Source organism: Zea mays, chromosome 3 (genome assembly GCF_902167145.1).
Source record: "Zea mays cultivar B73 chromosome 3, Zm-B73-REFERENCE-NAM-5.0, whole genome shotgun sequence".
NCBI classification, from domain to species: domain Eukaryota; kingdom Viridiplantae; phylum Streptophyta; class Magnoliopsida; order Poales; family Poaceae; genus Zea; species Zea mays.
Window position 1 is genome coordinate 212,378,639 of NC_050098.1, and position 23,084 is coordinate 212,401,722.

The window sequence follows — 23,084 nt, forward strand, 5'->3', positions numbered from 1 at the left end:
TCTGGTCATAGTGCGCTTAACTTTTTAAGAGCAAATTTCATGGTATTTTATTTACTACATGAACTGTAATATGGCTGTGAAACTAAATCATGTCATTAATATATAAAATCAAACTGTGTAAGCCAACTGAGGAAACAAAACACAATCTATGTCCCGCGTTCCAAATTACAGATCACTTTAGATTAATTCTGTGCCAAACTTATGTAAATTGACCAAACATTTAGGAAGCTATATTAACATCTACAGGTTCAATACTAAAGTACCAAAACATATTTTATGGTGAATTTAATGAAACTAATCTGACGTTGTAGATGTTGGTGCATTTTTCCATAAACTTGGTCGAAGATAAAAAAAAGTTTGACTTAGGACAAAGCTAATGCAACATTTAATTTGGAACAGGGGGAATACAAGACACTAAATGTGTGGAGGATCAGTCTAGCCATAACTGTAATTGTCTACTCTACAATAATATTGAACATCACATAAAACCACAGGGAGCTCCACCAGAAATTTAGCAGTAAACTGAACAAAATGCTGGTATGGACCACTGTGATCGACCAGGATGATGATGCAGAGCACATATAAACGTACGGATTGGCCCCAACAGGTTACCATTGCACAGACTCTAGCAGTTTTGTAGTTGAGTATGACAAACCAACATGGAACTTACATTTATAACTTATTTCTCATAAATATAATTGCCTAAATTCCTCTTCCCTCAAATGCACAGGGCAGATTGAGCCATTTCACAGGGCAGGCAAAGATATGAAATTCACCCAAAAATGCTCCAACCAGTAAAAATCAAATCTTTAGCCACAGCAGGAGAAAGAGGACGAAATAGATGCACACGTACCGTAGCGCGCCCAGAGCTGGGGCTGGACACCGGAGCACTCGCGGACAAGGAAGGGGAGGGAGGGGTTGCAGGCCTTGATGTCACCATAGTTCTTCTTCACGAACTCCCTGTGGGCGACCAGATCGCCAGCGCACCGAATCAGAAACAACAGTTTTAGATAGTCAAATCAGACGGGAAGAGTCGAAGAAGGTGCAAGGTTTGTACCGTCGTGGTAGATGCCGGTGATCCTGAAGTCGCAGGCCTGCTCGGCGTCGTTGCTGGCGATGAAGACGCTGACCTTGGTGGGCCCCCGCAGCTGGATCACGGACGGCTTCACGACGCTGAGCATATTTTCACATGATTGCATATCAAGTTACAACCCAAAGTGAGTTGCACACGATTTCAAAAAAAAACAAGAGCAATCAATGAGAATTATGCCTAAAGTTTGGAATGCGGTATCCTCTAATCAATGAATAGGCATTTGTGGCCAGCTCACATATTACGGGTGCAATCAGAGTGAGCACAATAAACGTGATTGCCAAGATGTGAAAACTAAGAGCATGATATTTTTAACTCCCATTCGTATGTGATAACAAGCCTATTTATTGGCGGTCTTGAGCAAAATCATAATAGAGTACTTCAACATCTAACATTTGATGCTTCTGATGGATGCCTCTCAAGTATCAATGTAGCATCTCATATTATCATCCCATATTATTTTCTTGGAATCGGAGTCAGACATTGATAGTGTCTGAAAATCGGTGTCGCTTCCATATTTGCCCTATTCTGCTTCAGTTGACCAGAAAATATCCTACCATTTGCATCCCTATGTCAATTAAAATCTAACTAAATAAGTTTTTGATGGAGTGTATGATGGGTGGAACCTTAGTTCCGTGAGTTCTGGATATTGCAAAAGCAGAAGATTTGTTTCACAGTGCACAAAAAGGAGAAATCTAAGGCACTAAGGTTTGACAGGTAACAATTCAAAAAAATACGCAACTGCTGTGGTCTGTGGTGTATAACAAGGACGTATATTTTAGGGGTACATAACAGCAGAAATTAAGATATAATTCATGGAACATTTTCCCCGCTGTCATTTCCGACAACCCAGATTTCTAGCCCGACTGATGCTGCTTCAGGTGCCAGCTGAATCTCATCATACTTAAGAAACTTAATGGCACCTGGATCATAGCGAAAAAAAACCAAAATCATGTACCTGTTTGCAGAGAAGAGGACAAAAATTTGGGTTAACAATATGGCATTAGCACTGGGAGAGAAAAATAAAACAATAAAAAATGGAATCAAGTGGAATATACACTCATAGGATCTCTGTACAGCGGGTACACAGGGATCTCTTCCCTGTTCACGAACATGGCCTCCGCGACCACAGGCCCTGTCATCGCGAGCATCACGATAACAGCAGCAGCAGCACAAATCATTCACATGTAGATATGGAAGAAGGATTACAGTGGGAGCTGGCAGAACTCTAGCCTGAACTGAAGTAGGACGATAATCAACCTCCATCCAATCCAAGGGACAATCATCCAGCACCAAACCCAGCAAGAATATAGAAAAAGCCGTCGACGAAAATATATCAATCAGATGTTCCAAATCTAGACCCCCCGCGGTGATAACCAACCCTGAAACCCCATGTCACATTCCTCACCTAAATCCATCGTCCCAGACCCAAAATCAGGCGAACAAGCACGCGGCACAGTATATCCTAGAAATCAGCACAAACTACTACATACTTGGATAGAACCAGATCGAAGCTGTAGCGTAAGAAAGGGAGTTTCGGAGAGGCGTACCTGTCAGCCATGTTGGCGATGGTGCGGAATGCGAGAATGAGGGATCGGTCGGGGTTGGAGCCGCGGTTCTGCCACCTGCCGAGGGAGGAGGAGAGGAAGTCGCCCTGGGCGCCGTTGGGCTTGGCGATGACGGTGGAGAGGCCGCCGTCGGTGAGGAGCGGGTTGGAGGGGCCGCCGACGCGGACAGGGTCGTTGTCGTTGGACTCGTTGGCGAAGGTACGCCACTCGGAGGTCTCGTCGACGGAGTGCGCCTCGAGGACGAGGCCGGACTCGGTGCACACCGTGTCCCCCGCCGAGTGGTCGAATGCCACCTCCGTCTGCTTCTTGCAGTCGGGGCAGTAGGAGTCGCTCATCTCGCGGGGAGCGGGGCGAGGATGGCAGGGGCGGGAGAGGCGTCTTGCTCGCGGAGGCGGCGCCCGAGAACGCCACGACGGAGGAAGGAGGAGGCGACTCCTCATCGCGGAAGGCCTAGGGTTTCGGGGGATGCATCGCGAGCGGGGCAGGGACACCGTGGCGTGCGTCAGGGCGAGTGGGGCGAGGAGGAGGGGGAGCCAGGCGCGGCGGCGGTGTCGGACGGTGATGATTTGACGCATATTGATGGACGGTGCAGATTGGCTGAAGGCAGAACCAGGGGAGGCAGCCTACCCCTTAGAGCCTTAATAGGTAGTATAGTATATGGCAAAATAAAACTATGACAGTAACCATCAGTGGTTCCAAAATTGAGAACTGTGACTTACGATTGGTGCAAGAAAACCACCGAACACCATTATCCCAACTATGATGGTGAAACGTGTGGCATAGTAGACCTTTAGATTAGCTGCACTCTGTTCACATAAGGTAGAAGTTTATACCTTAGTAACAATCAAGCATCTTAGTATTTGAGTGCTGAAAGGCACACATACATACCAGAGGAGGTAAGAATGGAATAAATGATGAAAAATCAGGAAGTTCTTGGTCACGCTCTTCATCTGAAAATACGAGTTCCACATTTTTATTCTTTGATGTATTCTCAATCGTCGAATCTATGAACAGAGCACACGAAACTAAGGATATAAGACCAAAAAATAGCTTATGATGCATTTTCTGGTACCACTGCAACCAGAACCAACTATAAGATAGATTAAAACACTCAATCAGATTACAGAATCAAAGAAGTTGCACAAGACATGCAAACATCAATGCATATCTCAAGCTTTATTTTTTGAAAGGTCTACATTACCTCTTTCACCTCGGCTTGGCCTCGCACCCACGCACGGCGTCCACATCTGAATCTGGTTACCGGACACGATGTGATCTTTCGTTCCTTAACTAATCCGTCAGTGTCGTAGAGATCCTCCAAATCTCCTCCTCCTCCACGGCTCTAGAGGTTTCTGTAAATCTCTCGCTCTTTGTTTTCTTGTAGTTGCAGGTGAATCCACCATCTCGCACCCCCGGTCCCCACAACCCTTCCTCCTCTTCCTCTCCCTAGATCTCACATGTGCATGACGCCGTCTAAGGAAAGAAATCAACATGTATTAGTTGTCGCGTGATTAGGCTATTAATCAGGATTAGGGCATAAATAATATAGAAGATATATATACAAACAAATTACTCCACTTATCTGAGATGGACTGACACCACTTGTAGTAGGGTGTGGTTGGTGAAGACGCCTTGTCGTCGCAGATGAACTGGATGCTGCCGCGCCGATGGAGGAATGGGTACTGGAGCCGCATTGATGGAGGATGAGGTGTAGGGAGGAACGGTGTAGATTTACCGAAGCGAGCGGATGGTGTAGATTGCTGATCTAGTTTCTAACACCACTGATTAGTGAAAGCCTACGAGTTACTTATCTGCCAAAATAAGATAAAGTTGATACCATAATCAGAAGTTATTCCAGATTGGCTAGCTCAGAAGCATAAAATCTAGTTCCTCTGAAACCTAATGCTCAGGGCATGGATCATGAGAAGACATTAGTGAATTTAAGAGGTGAGATTCTGATACTAATCCTACATCTTTCCAAATTGTGCCAGGGAGTGGTTGGCTTAATGCATATGAAGCCATTCCAAGCGGATGCTATCTTCCTTGAAGCTCGTTACAGTTTGGTTACCTCCTCATCTCACATTCTTTGCATGTATTTTGGTCCACAAACCAAGCCTGCACCAGCAACCACATCTGGTACTCCTGTTACACAAACTAAGATAGGGTTTTATGGTATCTTGACCTTTTGGAATTATGATATTTCCGTAATCCTGGCGGTTCTCGGTAGTTAGAAAGACCACAAAATACTAAGTTAAAAGAATAGCTTACTGCACATATCGAATAAGTTGGGTTTGGGGATTATAAGCAACAGATCATAAGTCTTTTGAAGGCTTAGCACTCCTGACCTAGTTTAGTATAGTTTCGTATGTGCTTCTGGTCATAGTGCGCTTAACTTTTTAAGAGCAAATTTCATGGTATTTTATTTACTACATGAACTGTAATATGGCTGTGAAACTAAATCATGTCATTAATATATAAAATCAAACTGTGTAAGCCAACTGAGGAAACAAAACACAATCTATGTCCCGCGTTCCAAATTACAGATCACTTTAGATTAATTCTGTGCCAAACTTATGTAAATTGACCAAACATTTAGGAAGCTATATTAACATCTACAGGTTCAATACTAAAGTACCAAAACATATTTTATGGTGAATTTAATGAAACTAATCTGACGTTGTAGATGTTGGTGCATTTTTCCATAAACTTGGTCGAAGATAAAAAAAAGTTTGACTTAGGACAAAGCTAATGCAACATTTAATTTGGAACAGGGGGAATACAAGACACTGAATGTGTGGAGGATCAGTCTAGCCATAACTGTAATTGTCTACTCTACAATAATATTGAACATCACATAAAACCACAGGGAGCTCCACCAGAAATTTAGCAGTAAACTGAACAAAATGCTGGTATGGACCACTGTGATCGACCAGGATGATGATGCAGAGCACATATAAACGTACGGATTGGCCCCAACAGGTTACCATTGCACAGACTCTAGCAGTTTTGTAGTTGAGTATGACAAACCAACATGGAACTTACATTTATAACTTATTTCTCATAAATATAATTGCCTAAATTCCTCTTCCCTCAAATGCACAGGGCAGATTGAGCCATTTCACAGGGCAGGCAAAGATATGAAATTCACCCAAAAATGCCCCAACCAGTAAAAATCAAATCTTTAGCCACAGCAGGAGAAAGAGGACGAAATAGATGCACACGTACCGTAGCGCGCCCAGAGCTGGGGCTGGACACCGGAGCACTCGCGGACAAGGAAGGGGAGGGAGGGGTTGCAGGCCTTGATGTCACCATAGTTCTTCTTCACGAACTCCCTGTGGGCGACCAGATCGCCAGCGCACCGAATCAGAAACAACAGTTTTAGATAGTCAAATCAGACGGGAAGAGTCGAAGAAGGTGCAAGGTTTGTACCGTCGTGGTAGATGCCGGTGATCCTGAAGTCGCAGGCCTGCTCGGCGTCGTTGCTGGCGATGAAGACGCTGACCTTGGTGGGCCCCCGCAGCTGGATCACGGACGGCTTCACGACGCTGAGCATATTTTCACATGATTGCATATCAAGTTACAACCCAAAGTGAGTTGCACACGATTTCAAAAAAAAACAAGAGCAATCAATGAGAATTATGCCTAAAGTTTGGAATGCGGTATCCTCTAATCAATGAATAGGCATTTGTGGCCAGCTCACATATTACGGGTGCAATCAGAGTGAGCACAATAAACGTGATTGCCAAGATGTGAAAACTAAGAGCATGATATTTTTAACTCCCATTCGTATGTGATAACAAGCCTATTTATTGGCGGTCTTGAGCAAAATCATAATAGAGTACTTCAACATCTAACATTTGATGCTTCTGATGGATGCCTCTCAAGTATCAATGTAGCATCTCATATTATCATCCCATATTATTTTCTTGGAATCGGAGTCAGACATTGATAGTGTCTGAAAATCGGTGTCGCTTCCATATTTGCCCTATTCTGCTTCAGTTGACCAGAAAATATCCTACCATTTGCATCCCTATGTCAATTAAAATCTAACTAAATAAGTTTTTGATGGAGTGTATGATGGGTGGAACCTTAGTTCCGTGAGTTCTGGATATTGCAAAAGCAGAAGATTTGTTTCACAGTGCACAAAAAGGAGAAATCTAAGGCACTAAGGTTTGACAGGTAACAATTCAAAAAAATACGCAACTGCTGTGGTCTGTGGTGTATAACAAGGACGTATATTTTAGGGGTACATAACAGCAGAAATTAAGATATAATTCATGGAACATTTTCCCCGCTGTCATTTCCGACAACCCAGATTTCTAGCCCGACTGATGCTGCTTCAGGTGCCAGCTGAATCTCATCATACTTAAGAAACTTAATGGCACCTGGATCATAGCGAAAAAAAACCAAAATCATGTACCTGTTTGCAGAGAAGAGGACAGAAATTTGGGTTAACAATATGGCATTAGCACTGGGAGAGAAAAATAAAACAATAAAAAATGGAATCAAGTGGAATATACACTCACAGGATCTCTGTACAGCGGGTACACAGGGATCTCTTCCCTGTTCACGAACATGGCCTCCGCGACCATAGGCCCTGTCATCGCGAGCATCACGATAACAGCAGCAGCAGCACAAATCATTCACATGTAGATATGGAAGAAGGATTACAGTGGGAGCTGGCAGAACTCTAGCCTGAACTGAAGTAGGACGATAATCAACCTCCATCCAATCCAAGGGACAATCATCCAGCACCAAACCCAGCAAGAATATAGAAAAAGCCGTCGACGAAAATATATCAATCAGATGTTCCAAATCTAGACCCCCCGCGGTGATAACCAACCCTGAAACCCCATGTCACATTCCTCACCTAAATCCATCGTCCCAGACCCAAAATCAGGCGAACAAGCACGCGGCACAGTATATCCTAGAAATCAGCACAAACTACTACATACTTGGATAGAACCAGATCGAAGCTGTAGCGTAAGAAAGGGAGTTTCGGAGAGGCGTACCTGTCAGCCATGTTGGCGATGGTGCGGAAGGCGAGAATGAGGGATCGGTCGGGGTTGGAGCCGCGGTTCTGCCACCTTCCGAGGGAGGAGGAGAGGAAGTCGCCCTGGGCGCCGTTGGGCTTGGCGATGACGGTGGAGAGGCCGCCGTCGGTGAGGAGCGGGTTGGAGGGGCCGCCGACGCGGACAGGGTCGTTGTCGTTGGACTCGTTGGCGAAGGTACGCCACTCGGAGGTCTCGTCGACGGAGTGCGCCTCGAGGACGAGGCCGGACTCGGTGCACACCGTGTCCCCCGCCGAGTGGTCGAATGCCACCTCCGTCTGCTTCTTGCAGTCGGGGCAGTAGGAGTCGCTCATCTCGCGGGGAGCGGGGCGAGGATGGCAGGGGCGGGAGAGGCGTCTTGCTCGCGGAGGCGGCGCCCGAGAACGCCACGACGGAGGAAGGAGGAGGCGACTCCTCATCGCGGAAGGCCTAGGGTTTCGGGGGATGCATCGCGAGCGGGGCAGGGACACCGTGGCGTGCGTCAGGGCGAGTGGGGCGAGGAGGAGGGGGAGCCAGGCGCGGCGGCGGTGTCGGACGGTGATGATTTGACGCATATTGATGGACGGTGCAGATTGGCTGAAGGCAGAACCAGGGGAGGCAGCCTACCCCTTAGAGCCTTAATAGGTAGTATAGATTTAAAAAAGACAGAGAGGCATGAGTTGACATATAATTGCAAAGCATTTTGTTCAAGCTGATGTGAGCATGTATCGACTACGAAACCACTGTGTCGTACTTGAATCCCCATATAGCGCTAGAAAAAGATTGTACAATGATTACAGGCTCAACCAACCAAAACGGCTAGATATAATCACTAAAGGTTCCCATGTCTAAATTATCAACTGGTCCACTAGTACTATATTGTCCTCCTATGTTATCCTCAAGGTCGGCATAGTTTTCAAAGTCGGCATTGTGTAAGGCACTATCCCTAATGGAGTTGTGTAGCGCCATACGTGCAATTATTATCTTCGATTGCTTCTCTATTGGATAAGATGTAGGTTTAGAAGAATACGACACTTCATCTTCAGAATACCAAACGAATGCTCGATAAATTGCTCATCATTTTCTAGATCATTAAAGTATTAAGTTTTAGATCATTAATAAATTGCTCACCATTTTCTAGAGACAAAAATTTGTGCATTGTGTGATGAATGAAACATCTACATTATATGAAGGATTAGAGCCATGATCCAAACCACGTGTCTATAGGGAAAAGTCCTAGCTGCCAAGAAACAACAACGAATTACATAAGATAGTAGCCACCACTATAATTACTTGCATTCATCAAAGAGCCTCAAAGCACTACAAACAATTTGAAGAACTACTATGGTATAGTAGCCTCTTCATTGATGATTTACAGGTTCTAAATCCTTAACAAGGGGAGATAAATCCGTCTTAATAATTACCATGTCCACATTTGCATGTCTATTGTCCAAGAAAACCATAATTAGATGTGCATCCATTTCACTATCACAATGTACTATTGTCCTTCTGAACAAAAAGGCAGCAATTCATGGCATATCTCATGAGCATTCCAATCAAACGCATCATGTGCGGCATCGATATCAACATCGAGAAACCCATGCGCTCAAGGTTCATGAGTGTCTCCTTGTTCATGAATCTCCCAACTGATGTGCAACACAAACCAGTGCAAGTATTCCATGCCCTCAAGGTTCATGAGCATCTCCTAGCCACCAAGAACAATCCATTCAGATGATACGACTACTATGCAGAAGTACCTCACAATGGAAGAGATTTCATCTCTGATGGTGAGGTCAATATCCATGGCGGTGGCGCCGTTCGACCTGATGTAGCGGCTCAACAGGCTGCATGTCATGGTGAAGCTAGTCACTTTCTCCCCAAATTTCTTAGATGCCATCTTCACCGTAGGCCTCGAATCTCCACTAGAAATAGAAGCGAAAGCTTTCGAACAAAAACAAAACCTGCTTCATTTTTTGGAGGGGCGGTGAGCGCGAGAGGAACTCTTCGATAGGGTGAGGGAGCAAGGGGGAAAAGATTATATAACCCCCTAAACTATATAGTGGTAGATACATCGAACCTCGACCTATAAAACTATATTGTACACCCTAAACTTTGTGAAAACAGATAAATAAGCCTCTCTAGTGGTTTTGGTGTCCCGTTTTACATGTGTGGTGGTCTAAGCTGGCTCTCCTTGACACCGTGGCACTTGGTCTTTGCATGTTAGCGGCACAACACCGTGAAGAACATCGAGCGCAGTCACAAGAACCCACACTAGGTGTCCTCGACATGGCGGCGCTCGTCGAGGCACAGGGGTCATCGAGACGTGGTGGCCTCGACGCGGTAGGAAGAAGACACCATGGTAGTATTGTGGCTGTGTAGCGGTGGTAGTGGAAGCAAAAGGATAGCGGCCCTTGCTGATCGCGCATGATGGAGCAGCGGCAACGAGGAGCTATATGGGGTTGCTGGCGATCGTTGTGATGTCAACGAGCATTATCCCCATCTCCTACCCACTCCAACGCTGCTAGAAGTGGACCTCAAGGTGAAAATCCTCTACAAAGATGACGAAGCAGTAGACAAAGTAGTTTAACTGTTAGAGATTAATTTATTTTTAGTTCTTTAAACAAATTAAATAATGTATTATTTTAATTTTTAGGAAACTTTTTATTTGCATCTATCTTGGAGGTAGGGACGAAATCAAAAAAAAATAGGAAGAACTAAACTAAATCGATAGAGTATAGGATCATTCTAAATTTATATTTTGTGTATTTTAAATTATAGGAGAGACTCTAATAAAGCTAAAGCTATATGGGCTCGGAGGTGGTAGATGGAGTCCGGCCCGGTCCACCGTGTCTCTGTCCCCGTATTTTTTTGTATTTTAACCATTTTTTTGAAAAATGCTCACCTCTAAATGACTTAATCTCGTTTTTTTGGATTTTTTGCTCGGCGCCAAAGGTTGTGGCGCCGAGGTAACACGGCTCGGCGTCACAGACCTTGGCGCCGAGGTGCGTTCTTGGCTAGCAACAACAGGCTGACGCGGTGTCGACGTGGTCGAGCTCGGTGCCATAATTCATGGCGCCGATGTCCGGTCAAACATAAAAGTGTAACAATAGGTAGCACTCACACTCAGCGGTTGTCATTTTTTACCCCAGCGGAGATCTTCCAGAATTAAATGGTAAAAATACACGAGGAGGCGCATGCGACCATGGGATCGAGCAACTTGCATGTGTGCCAGTGCTAGGACGATGCATGTTGCTTCCTCGGCGCAAGCTAAGGCGTTGCATGCGTTTATCCGACAGACAGACAGACACACGCAGACGATGTACCGGCGACCAAACATGGGAAAGACTAGTTAATACTAACTGCTGGATGCAGCTCGGTCGGCAGCTGCTTCACGCTAGGTGTATATGCAATTGCTAAAGTAGTACACACCAGCATGCAGTTGTACTGCTCCTTGCTTTCAATAACTCATCCAATGATCCAAGTTTCATGGAAGTCATGATCAACAGTAAAATTCGCCTTGTATTTTCTCCTTTTTGAATTATTTGATGGCACTACAATTGTTCCACGGAACTACGGAAGACACCTCCACGTGCAGTGTACACACATCCTACTATTATTGCCGCTAGAGCAAGATCCTCAAAACATCTTTAAAACTTTCGATAAAGTTGAGGGCCCTTATCTTTGTATTTAGTCATTACCTCCTTCTCGAAACCATATTAAAGGATTCGTGGTTTCCCCGGAGACGGAACACACAATTTGGGAGTAGCACCTGAAAGAAAGCAAGAACACCATTAATTAGCAACCATTTATGTTTGACACTTTTTGATGGTTGAATTAAAATTTCTATAGAATTTTTAGAATGTCAAAGGAGGATTCACATCTTGTGCGAGTTAACAATCAAATGTCTAAATATATATCACACATGGAACTAAATAGCGATTGTAGCGGCCTCCTACAGCTACAGCTACGACGTATGAATACAGTATGAAACAAACAAATAATTCTAATTTACTTAACATACGTATGGTTTAAATGGCACCATATTTTTTCACAATTTAAGTATGCACGACATTATAATTTTAGTACAGTTAAATGTCTATTTATACCCATTATTCAAGATATATATACCTAAATTTAGATTTAATGATCTGCTACCTCTAACAACAACCCACTATACGATATTTAGTACATCGATATCACATCATCAATATGCCAACCATTAGAATCTGAGGGAACGAGAACAAGTACTCCAAGATAAATTGTGTGGGTCATGACTCATAATTCTATGTTGATTCCATTTAATTGTTTATTGTGCAAAATTAGCAAACCTGTAGTTGTTATTAAGTCCAGTCCAAACAAAGGGGAGAAGGCATTGTTCGTTAGAGTCTGAGCTGCCATCAAAACAACTCAGCCACTTAGTATCAATCTGCACCCATGAATCTCACAGATCTAGCAAAACAAAATGGAACCAAAACACACATGAGGCTTAACAGCGAGTTGGAAAATCTGCGACAGAATTCACCTTCCAGTCAAGGAGCAGGAGGAAGGCCTCAAGGCCCTAGGCACCGCAGTCGATGTAGTCGTGGTTAACATGCGAGAACATCACTACATCTGTCAGCCAACACGTAACAAAACTCAACCTTTAAGAAAAGCAAACTGGTTATAAGTAACAAGATATTGACATACATAAGTTTAAAACATTTTAGTAAAGAGTTTGAACTGAAAGTTATACCAGCCAACTTTCGCTTGCATCAATAGCAACACAGGTGGCCCATGAGCTTTCAAATGTCTTGCTCTTTACTGGGTGTATAACATGAGTGCACTTTTGCAATTTGCAATGTCCAGAAATAGCACGAGCAGACATGGCCACAAAAATTCAAGCACTTGTAGCCTTTAAATGGCAATAAATAGTCTATATCTTAAACAAAAAGGAGTAAACAAGATCTTATGTGCATGAAAGAAATAAAAAGAAATTAACAAATACTCAGTAGAACATGTTGCTAGTGTATGTTCATGTTTTTCTTCTAAACATATAAACTTCTTGCCATTTTCCATTTGAATTTGAAAATCTCTGTTAGAATTTAGATAAAAGAAGAAAAACAAGCTATATGTGATGCAGAAAACAAGAAAAAAATGATGGTTTGAAACCATTGCGCACCCCAGATCCTAGCAGTCCCAACCGTTGCTAGATGAACCTTGATACATTAATGGACAATGAAAAAGTGGCAGTACCTCAAATACGTCGACAGATGAACGCTTCGGATGGAGTCTTCATAAGATGTGCCCCCTAGACCAAGTTTAACTTCCAGCCGCATGAGAGCACATCAACTTGTTAAGCATTCAAAGCAATCTATATATGGCAAAATAAAACTATGACAGTAACCATCAGTGGTTCCAAAATTGAGAACTGTGACTTACGATTGGTGCAAGAAAACCACCGAACACCATTATCCCAACTATGATGGTGAAACGTGTGGCATAGTAGACCTTTAGATTAGCTGCACTCTGTTCACATAAGGTAGAAGTTTATACCTTAGTAACAATCAAGCATCTTAGTATTTGAGTGCTGAAAGGCACACATACATACCAGAGGAGGTAAGAATGGAATAAATGATGAAAAATCAGGAAGTTCTTGGTCACGCTCTTCATCTGAAAATACGAGTTCCACATTTTTATTCTTTGATGTATTCTCAATCGTCGAATCTATGAACAGAGCACACGAAACTAAGGATATAAGACCAAAAAATAGCTTATGATGCATTTTCTGGTACCACTGCAACCAGAACCAACTATAAGATAGATTAAAACACTCAATCAGATTACAGAATCAAAGAAGTTGCACAAGACATGCAAACATCAATGCATATCTCAAGCTTTATTTTTTGAAAGGTCTACATTACCTCTTTCACCTCGGCTTGGCCTCGCACCCACGCACGGCGTCCACATCTGAATCTGGTTACCGGACACGATGTGATCTTTCGTTCCTTAACTAATCCGTCAGTGTCGTAGAGATCCTCCAAATCTCCTCCTCCTCCACGGCTCTAGAGGTTTCTGTAAATCTCTCGCTCTTTGTTTTCTTGTAGTTGCAGGTGAATCCACCATCTCGCACCCCCGGTCCCCACAACCCTTCCTCCTCTTCCTCTCCCTAGATCTCACATGTGCATGACGCCGTCTAAGGAAAGAAATCAACATGTATTAGTTGTCGCGTGATTAGGCTATTAATCAGGATTAGGGTAGAAATAATATAGAAGATATATATACAAACAAATTACTCCACTTATCTGAGATGGACTGACACCACTTGTAGTAGGGTGTGGTTGGTGAAGACGCCTTGTCGTCGCAGATGAACTGGATGCTGCCGCGCCGATGGAGGAATGGGTACTGGAGCCGCATTGATGGAGGATGAGGTGTAGGGAGGAACGGTGTAGATTTACCGAAGCGAGCGGATGGTGTAGATTGCTGATCTAGTTTCTAACACCACTGATTAGTGAAAGCCTACGAGTTACTTATCTGCCAAAATAAGATAAAGTTGATACCATAATCAGAAGTTATTCCAGATTGGCTAGCTCAGAAGCATAAAATCTAGTTCCTCTGAAACCTAATGCTCAGGGCATGGATCATGAGAAGACATTAGTGAATTTAAGAGGTGAGATTCTGATACTAATCCTACATCTTTCCAAATTGTGCCAGGGAGTGGTTGGCTTAATGCATATGAAGCCATTCCAAGCGGATGCTATCTTCCTTGAAGCTCGTTACAGTTTGGTTACCTCCTCATCTCACATTCTTTGCATGTATTTTGGTCCACAAACCAAGCCTGCACCAGCAACCACATCTGGTACTCCTGTTACACAAACTAAGATAGGGTTTTATGGTATCTTGACCTTTTGGAATTATGATATTTCCGTAATCCTGGCGGTTCTCGGTAGTTAGAAAGACCACAAAATACTAAGTTAAAAGAATAGCTTACTGCACATATCGAATAAGTTGGGTTTGGGGATTATAAGCAACAGATCATAAGTCTTTTGAAGGCTTAGCACTCCTGACCTAGTTTAGTATAGTTTCGTATGTGCTTCTGGTCATAGTGCGCTTAACTTTTTAAGAGCAAATTTCATGGTATTTTATTTACTACATGAACTGTAATATGGCTGTGAAACTAAATCATGTCATTAATATATAAAATCAAACTGTGTAAGCCAACTGAGGAAACAAAACACAATCTATGTCCCGCGTTCCAAATTACAGATCACTTTAGATTAATTCTGTGCCAAACTTATGTAAATTGACCAAACATTTAGGAAGCTATATTAACATCTACAGGTTCAATACTAAAGTACCAAAACATATTTTATGGTGAATTTAATGAAACTAATCTGACGTTGTAGATGTTGGTGCATTTTTCCATAAACTTGGTCGAAGATAAAAAAAAGTTTGACTTAGGACAAAGCTAATGCAACATTTAATTTGGAACAGGGGGAATACAAGACACTGAATGTGTGGAGGATCAGTCTAGCCATAACTGTAATTGTCTACTCTACAATAATATTGAACATCACATAAAACCACAGGGAGCTCCACCAGAAATTTAGCAGTAAACTGAACAAAATGCTGGTATGGACCACTGTGATCGACCAGGATGATGATGCAGAGCACATATAAACGTACGGATTGGCCCCAACAGGTTACCATTGCACAGACTCTAGCAGTTTTGTAGTTGAGTATGACAAACCAACATGGAACTTACATTTATAACTTATTTCTCATAAATATAATTGCCTAAATTCCTCTTCCCTCAAATGCACAGGGCAGATTGAGCCATTTCACAGGGCAGGCAAAGATATGAAATTCACCCAAAAATGCTCCAACCAGTAAAAATCAAATCTTTAGCCACAGCAGGAGAAAGAGGACGAAATAGATGCACACGTACCGTAGCGCGCCCAGAGCTGGGGCTGGACACCGGAGCACTCGCGGACAAGGAAGGGGAGGGAGGGGTTGCAGGCCTTGATGTCACCATAGTTCTTCTTCACGAACTCCCTGTGGGCGACCAGATCGCCAGCGCACCGAATCAGAAACAACAGTTTTAGATAGTCAAATCAGACGGGAAGAGTCGAAGAAGGTGCAAGGTTTGTACCGTCGTGGTAGATGCCGGTGATCCTGAAGTCGCAGGCCTGCTCGGCGTCGTTGCTGGCGATGAAGACGCTGACCTTGGTGGGCCCCCGCAGCTGGATCACGGACGGCTTCACGACGCTGAGCATATTTTCACATGATTGCATATCAAGTTACAACCCAAAGTGAGTTGCACACGATTTCAAAAAAAAACAAGAGCAATCAATGAGAATTATGCCTAAAGTTTGGAATGCGGTATCCTCTAATCAATGAATAGGCATTTGTGGCCAGCTCACATATTACGGGTGCAATCAGAGTGAGCACAATAAACGTGATTGCCAAGATGTGAAAACTAAGAGCATGATATTTTTAACTCCCATTCGTATGTGATAACAAGCCTATTTATTGGCGGTCTTGAGCAAAATCATAATAGAGTACTTCAACATCTAACATTTGATGCTTCTGATGGATGCCTCTCAAGTATCAATGTAGCATCTCATATTATCATCTCATATTATTTTCTTGGAATCGGAGTCAGACATTGATAGTGTCTGAAAATCGGTGTCGCTTCCATATTTGCCCTATTCTGCTTCAGTTGACCAGAAAATATCCTACCATTTGCATCCCTATGTCAATTAAAATCTAACTAAATAAGTTTTTGATGGAGTGTATGATGGGTGGAACCTTAGTTCCGTGAGTTCTGGATATTGCAAAAGCAGAAGATTTGTTTCACAGTGCACAAAAAGGAGAAATCTAAGGCACTAAGGTTTGACAGGTAACAATTCAAAAAAATACGCAACTGCTGTGGTCTGTGGTGTATAACAAGGACGTATATTTTAGGGGTACATAACAGTAGAAATTAAGATATAATTCATGGAACATTTTCCCCGCTGTCATTTCCAACAACCCAGATTTCTAGCCCGACTGATGCTGCTTCAGGTGCCAGCTGAATCTCATCATACTTAAGAAACTTAATGGCACCTGGATCATAGCGAAAAAAAAACCAAAATCATGTACCTGTTTGCAGAGAAGAGGACAGAAATTTGGGTTAACAATATGGCATTAGCACTGGGAGAGAAAAATAAAACAATAAAAAATGGAATCAAGTGGAATATACACTCACAGGATCTCTGTACAGCGGGTACACAGGGATCTCTTCCCTGTTCACGAACATGGCCTCCGCGACCACAGGCCCTGTCATCGCGAGCATCACGATAACAGCAGCAGCAGCACAAATCATTCACATGTAGATATGGAAGAAGGATTACAGTGGGAGCTGGCAGAACTCTAGCCTGAACTGAAGTAGGACGATAATCAACCTCCATCCAATCCAAGGGACAATCATCCAGCACCAAACCCAGCAAGAATATAGAAAAAGCCGTCGACGAAAATATATCAATCAGATGTTCCAAATCTAGACCCCCCGCGGTGATAACCAACCCTGAAACCCCATGTCACATTCCTCACCTAAATCCATCGTCCCAGACCCAAAATCAGGCGAACAAGCACGCGGCACAGTATATCCTAGAAATCAGCACAAACTACTACATACTTGGATAGAACCAGATCGAAGCTGTAGCGTAAGAAAGGGAGTTTCGGAGAGGCGTACCTGTCAGCCATGTTGGCGATGGTGCGGAAGGCGAGAATGAGGGATCGGTCGGGGTTGGAGCCGCGGTTCTGCCACCTGCCGAGGGAGGAGGAGAGGAAGTCGCCCTGGGCGCCGTTGGGCTTGGCGATGACGGTGGAGAGGCCGCCGTCGGTGAGGAGCGGGTTGGAGGGGCCGCCGACGCGGACAGGGTCGTTGTCGTTGGACTCGTTGGCGAAGGTACGCCACTCGGAGGTCTCGTCGACGGAGTGCGCCTCGAGGACGAGGCCGGACTCGGTGCACACCGTGTCCCCCGCCGAGTGGTCGAATGCCACCTCCGTCTGCTTCTTGCAGTCGGGGCAGTAGGAGTCGCTCATCTCGCGGGGAGCGGGGCGAGGATGGCAGGGGCGGGAGAGGCGTCTTGCTCGCGGAGGCGGCGCCCGAGAACGCCACGACGGAGGAAGGAGGAGGCGACTCCTCATCGCGGAAGGCCTAGGGTTTCGGGGGATGCATCGCGAGCGGGGCAGGGACACCGTGGCGTGCGTCTGGGCGAGTGGGGCGAGGAGGAGGGGGAGCCAGGCGCGGCGGCGGTGTCGGACGGTGATGATTTGACGCATATTGATGGACGGTGCAGATTGGCTGAAGGCAGAACCAGGGGAGGCAGCCTACCCCTTAGAGCCTTAATAGGTAGTATAGTATATGGCAAAATAAAACTATGACAGTAACCATCAGTGGTTCCAAAATTGAGAACTGTGACTTACGATTGGTGCAAGAAAACCACCGAACACCATTATCCCAACTATGATGGTGAAACGTGTGGCATAGTAGACCTTTAGATTAGCTGCACTCTGTTCACATAAGGTAGAAGTTTATACCTTAGTAACAATCAAGCATCTTAGTATTTGAGTGCTGAAAGGCACACATACATACCAGAGGAGGTAAGAATGGAATAAATGATGAAAAATCAGGAAGTTCTTGGTCACGCTCTTCATCTGAAAATACGAGTTCCACATTTTTATTCTTTGATGTATTCTCAATCATCGAATCTATGAACAGAGCACACGAAACTAAGGATATAAGACCAAAAAATAGCTTATGATGCATTTTCTGGTACCACTGCAACCAGAACCAACTATAAGATAGATTAAAACACTCAATCAGATTACAGAATCAAAGAAGTTGCACAAGACATGCAAACATCAATGCATATCTCAAGCTTTATTTTTTGAAAGGTCTACATTACCTCTTTCACCTCGGCTTGGCCTCGCACCCACGCACGGCGTCCACATCTGAATCTGGTTACCGGACACGATGTGATCTTTTGTTCCTTAACTAATCCATCAGTGTCGTAGAGATCCTCCAAATCTCCTCCTCCTCCACGGCTCTAGAGGTTTCTGTAAATCTCTCGCTCTTTGTTTTCTTGTAGTTGCAGGTGAATCCACCATCTCGCACCCCCGGTCCCCACAACCCTTCCTCCTCTTCCTCTCCCTAGATCTCACATGTGCATGACGTCGTCTAAGGAAAGAAATCAACATGTATTAGTTGTCGCGTGATTAGGCTATTAATCAGGATTAGGGCAGAAATAATATAGAAGATATATATACAAACAAATTACTCCACTTATCTGAGATGGACTGACACCACTTGTAGTAGGGTGTGGTTGGTGAAGACGCCTTGTCGTCGCAGATGAACTGGATGCTGCCGCGCCGATGGAGGAATGGGTACTGGAGCCGCATTGATGGAGGATGAGGTGTAGGGAGGAACGGTGTAGATTTACCGAAGCGAGCGGATGGTGTAGATTGCTGATCTAGTTTCTAACACCACTGATTAGTGAAAGCCTACGAGTTACTTATCTGCCAAAATAAGATAAATTTGATACCATAATCAGAAGTTATTCCAGATTGGCTAGCTCAGAAGCATAAAATCTAGTTCCTCTGAAACCTAATGCTCAGGGCATGGATCATGAGAAGACATTAGTGAATTTAAGAGGTGAGATTCTGATACTAATCCTACATCTTTCCAAATTGTGCCAGGGAGTGGTTGGCTTAATGCATATGAAGCCATTCCAAGCGGATGCTATCTTCCTTGAAGCTCGTTACAGTTTGGTTACCTCCTCATCTCACATTCTTTGCATGTATTTTGGTCCACAAACCAAGCCTGCACCAGCAACCACATCTGGTACTCCTGTTACACAAACTAAGATAGGGTTTTATGGTATCTTGACCTTTTGGAATTATGATATTTCCGTAATCCTGGCGGTTCTCGGTAGTTAGAAAGACCACAAAATACTAAGTTAAAAGAATAGCTTACTGCACATATCGAATAAGTTGGGTTTGGGGATTATAAGCAACAGATCATAAGTCTTTTGAAGGCTTAGCACTCCTGACCTAGTTTAGTATAGTTTCGTATGTGCTTCTGGTCATAGTGCGCTTAACTTTTTAAGAGCAAATTTCATGGTATTTTATTTACTACATGAACTGTAATATGGCTGTGAAACTAAATCATGTCATTAATATATAAAATCAAACTGTGTAAGCCAACTGAGGAAACAAAACACAATCTATGTCCCGCGTTCCAAATTACAGATCACTTTAGATTAATTCTGTGCCAAACTTATGTAAATTGACCAAACATTTAGGAAGCTATATTAACATCTACAGGTTCAATACTAAAGTACCAAAACATATTTTATGGTGAATTTAATGAAACTAATCTGACGTTGTAGATGTTGGTGCATTTTTCCATAAACTTGGTCGAAGATAAAAAAAAGTTTGACTTAGGACAAAGCTAATGCAACATTTAATTTGGAACAGGGGGAATACAAGACACTAAATGTGTGGAGGATCAGTCTAGCCATAACTGTAATTGTCTACTCTACAATAATATTGAACATCACATAAAACCACAGGGAGCTCCACCAGAAATTTAGCAGTAAACTGAACAAAATGCTGGTATGGACCACTGTGATCGACCAGGATGATGATGCAGAGCACATATAAACGTACGGATTGGCCCCAACAGGTTACCATTGCACAGACTCTAGCAGTTTTGTAGTTGAGTATGACAAACCAACATGGAACTTACATTTATAACTTATTTCTCATAAATATAATTGCCTAAATTCCTCTTCCCTCAAATGCACAGGGCAGATTGAGCCATTTCACAGGGCAGGCAAAGATATGAAATTCACCCAAAAATGCTCCAACCAGTAAAAATCAAATCTTTAGCCACAGCAGGAGAAAGAGGACGAAATAGATGCACACGTACCGTAGCGCGCCCAGAGCTGGGGCTGGACACCGGAGCACTCGCGGACAAGGAAGGGGAGGGAGGGGTTGCAGGCCTTGATGTCACCATAGTTCTTCTTCACGAACTCCCTGTGGGCGACCAGATCGCCAGCGCACCGAATCAGAAACAACAGTTTTAGATAGTCAAATCAGACGGGAAGAGTCGAAGAAGGTGCAAGGTTTGTACCGTCGTGGTAGATGCCGGTGATCCTGAAGTCGCAGGCCTGCTCGGCGTCGTTGCTGGCGATGAAGACGCTGACCTTGGTGGGCCCCCGCAGCTGGATCACGGACGGCTTCACGACGCTGAGCATATTTTCACATGATTGCATATCAAGTTACAACCCAAAGTGAGTTGCACACGATTTCAAAAAAAAACAAGAGCAATCAATGAGAATTATGCCTAAAGTTTGGAATGCGGTATCCTCTAATCAATGAATAGGCATTTGTGGCCAGCTCACATATTACGGGTGCAATCAGAGTGAGCACAATAAACGTGATTGCCAAGATGTGAAAACTAAGAGCATGATATTTTTAACTCCCATTCGTATGTGATAACAAGCCTATTTATTGGCGGTCTTGAGCAAAATCATAATAGAGTACTTCAACATCTAACATTTGATGCTTCTGATGGATGCCTCTCAAGTATCAATGTAGCATCTCATATTATCATCCCATATTATTTTCTTGGAATCGGAGTCAGACATTGATAGTGTCTGAAAATCGGTGTCGCTTCCATATTTGCCCTATTCTGCTTCAGTTGACCAGAAAATATCCTACCATTTGCATCCCTATGTCAATTAAAATCTAACTAAATAAGTTTTTGATGGAGTGTATGATGGGTGGAACCTTAGTTCCGTGAGTTCTGGATATTGCAAAAGCAGAAGATTTGTTTCACAGTGCACAAAAAGGAGAAATCTAAGGCACTAAGGTTTGACAGGTAACAATTCAAAAAAATACGCAACTGCTGTGGTCTGTGGTGTATAACAAGGACGTATATTTTAGGGGTACATAACAGCAGAAATTAAGATATAATTCATGGAACATTTTCCCCGCTGTCATTTCCGACAACCCAGATTTCTAGCCCGACTGATGCTGCTTCAGGTGCCAGCTGAATCTCATCATACTTAAGAAACTTAATGGCACCTGGATCATAGCGAAAAAAAACCAAAATCATGTACCTGTTTGCAGAGAAGAGGACAAAAATTTGGGTTAACAATATGGCATTAGCACTGGGAGAGAAAAATAAAACAATAAAAAATGGAATCAAGTGGAATATACACTCATAGGATCTCTGTACAGCGGGTACACAGGGATCTCTTCCCTGTTCACGAACATGGCCTCCGCGACCACAGGCCCTGTCATCGCGAGCATCACGATAACAGCAGCAGCAGCACAAATCATTCACATGTAGATATGGAAGAAGGATTACAGTGGGAGCTGGCAGAACTCTAGCCTGAACTGAAGTAGGACGATAATCAACCTCCATCCAATCCAAGGGACAATCATCCAGCACCAAACCCAGCAAGAATATAGAAAAAGCCGTCGACGAAAATATATCAATCAGATGTTCCAAATCTAGACCCCCCGCGGTGATAACCAACCCTGAAACCCCATGTCACATTCCTCACCTAAATCCATCGTCCCAGACCCAAAATCAGGCGAACAAGCACGCGGCACAGTATATCCTAGAAATCAGCACAAACTACTACATACTTGGATAGAACCAGATCGAAGCTGTAGCGTAAGAAAGGGAGTTTCGGAGAGGCGTACCTGTCAGCCATGTTGGCGATGGTGCGGAATGCGAGAATGAGGGATCGGTCGGGGTTGGAGCCGCGGTTCTGCCACCTGCCGAGGGAGGAGGAGAGGAAGTCGCCCTGGGCGCCGTTGGGCTTGGCGATGACGGTGGAGAGGCCGCCGTCGGTGAGGAGCGGGTTGGAGGGGCCGCCGACGCGGACAGGGTCGTTGTCGTTGGACTCGTTGGCGAAGGTACGCCACTCGGAGGTCTCGTCGACGGAGTGCGCCTCGAGGACGAGGCCGGACTCGGTGCACACCGTGTCCCCCGCCGAGTGGTCGAATGCCACCTCCGTCTGCTTCTTGCAGTCGGGGCAGTAGGAGTCGCTCATCTCGCGGGGAGCGGGGCGAGGATGGCAGGGGCGGGAGAGGCGTCTTGCTCGCGGAGGCGGCGCCCGAGAACGCCACGACGGAGGAAGGAGGAGGCGACTCCTCATCGCGGAAGGCCTAGGGTTTCGGGGGATGCATCGCGAGCGGGGCAGGGACACCGTGGCGTGCGTCAGGGCGAGTGGGGCGAGGAGGAGGGGGAGCCAGGCGCGGCGGCGGTGTCGGACGGTGATGATTTGACGCATATTGATGGACGGTGCAGATTGGCTGAAGGCAGAACCAGGGGAGGCAGCCTACCCCTTAGAG

The 23,084-nt window shown here is 44.4% G+C and overlaps 6 protein-coding genes and 1 long non-coding RNA gene across 7 annotated transcripts; all 7 read right to left on the reverse strand.

Moving 5' to 3' along the window:
- Positions 1-2,540: 2,540 nt before the first annotated feature.
- LOC109945335 (transcription initiation factor IIB) lies at positions 2,541-2,993 on the reverse strand. The gene has a single exon (XM_020551182.1). It carries the CDS (start codon positions 2,991-2,993, stop codon positions 2,556-2,558), a length of 438 nt encoding a protein of 145 aa, XP_020406771.1. The 3' UTR covers positions 2,541-2,555.
- Positions 2,994-3,344: 351 nt separating this feature from the next.
- On the reverse strand, positions 3,345-4,142 carry LOC118476823 (protein ORANGE, chloroplastic-like). Its single transcript, XM_035966598.1, has 3 exons — positions 3,860-4,142; positions 3,547-3,662; positions 3,345-3,464 (listed from the first exon to the last, which is right to left on the reverse strand). Exons 1-3 carry the CDS (start codon positions 3,903-3,905, stop codon positions 3,345-3,347), a joined length of 282 nt encoding a protein of 93 aa, XP_035822491.1. The 5' UTR covers positions 3,906-4,142.
- A 3,346-nt stretch (positions 4,143-7,488) lies between these two features.
- LOC103651317 (transcription initiation factor IIB-like) lies at positions 7,489-8,023 on the reverse strand. The gene has a single exon (XM_008676935.3). The coding sequence runs from the start codon at positions 8,021-8,023 to the stop codon at positions 7,586-7,588; it is 438 nt and encodes a 145-aa protein (XP_008675157.2). The 3' UTR covers positions 7,489-7,585.
- Positions 8,024-12,274: 4,251 nt separating this feature from the next.
- Positions 12,275-14,182, reverse strand: LOC118476756 (uncharacterized). The gene is made up of 4 exons (XR_004857367.1): positions 13,589-14,182; positions 13,276-13,337; positions 13,107-13,193; positions 12,275-12,990 (listed from the first exon to the last, which is right to left on the reverse strand). It is a non-coding gene; the product is annotated as an uncharacterized lncRNA (long non-coding RNA).
- A 3,118-nt stretch (positions 14,183-17,300) lies between these two features.
- On the reverse strand, positions 17,301-17,753 carry LOC118476757 (transcription initiation factor IIB-like). The gene has a single exon (XM_035966427.1). The coding sequence runs from the start codon at positions 17,751-17,753 to the stop codon at positions 17,316-17,318; it is 438 nt and encodes a 145-aa protein (XP_035822320.1). The 3' UTR covers positions 17,301-17,315.
- A 346-nt stretch (positions 17,754-18,099) lies between these two features.
- LOC109945334 (protein ORANGE, chloroplastic-like) lies at positions 18,100-19,421 on the reverse strand. The gene is made up of 3 exons (XM_035966428.1): positions 18,620-19,421; positions 18,307-18,368; positions 18,100-18,224 (listed from the first exon to the last, which is right to left on the reverse strand). The coding sequence occupies exons 1-3, from the start codon at positions 18,663-18,665 to the stop codon at positions 18,105-18,107; spliced, it is 228 nt and encodes a 75-aa protein (XP_035822321.1). The 5' UTR covers positions 18,666-19,421; the 3' UTR covers positions 18,100-18,104.
- Positions 19,422-22,330: 2,909 nt separating this feature from the next.
- LOC118476758 (transcription initiation factor IIB-like) lies at positions 22,331-22,783 on the reverse strand. Its single transcript, XM_035966429.1, has one exon. It carries the CDS (start codon positions 22,781-22,783, stop codon positions 22,346-22,348), a length of 438 nt encoding a protein of 145 aa, XP_035822322.1. The 3' UTR covers positions 22,331-22,345.
- Between the last annotated feature and the right edge of the window lie 301 nt (positions 22,784-23,084).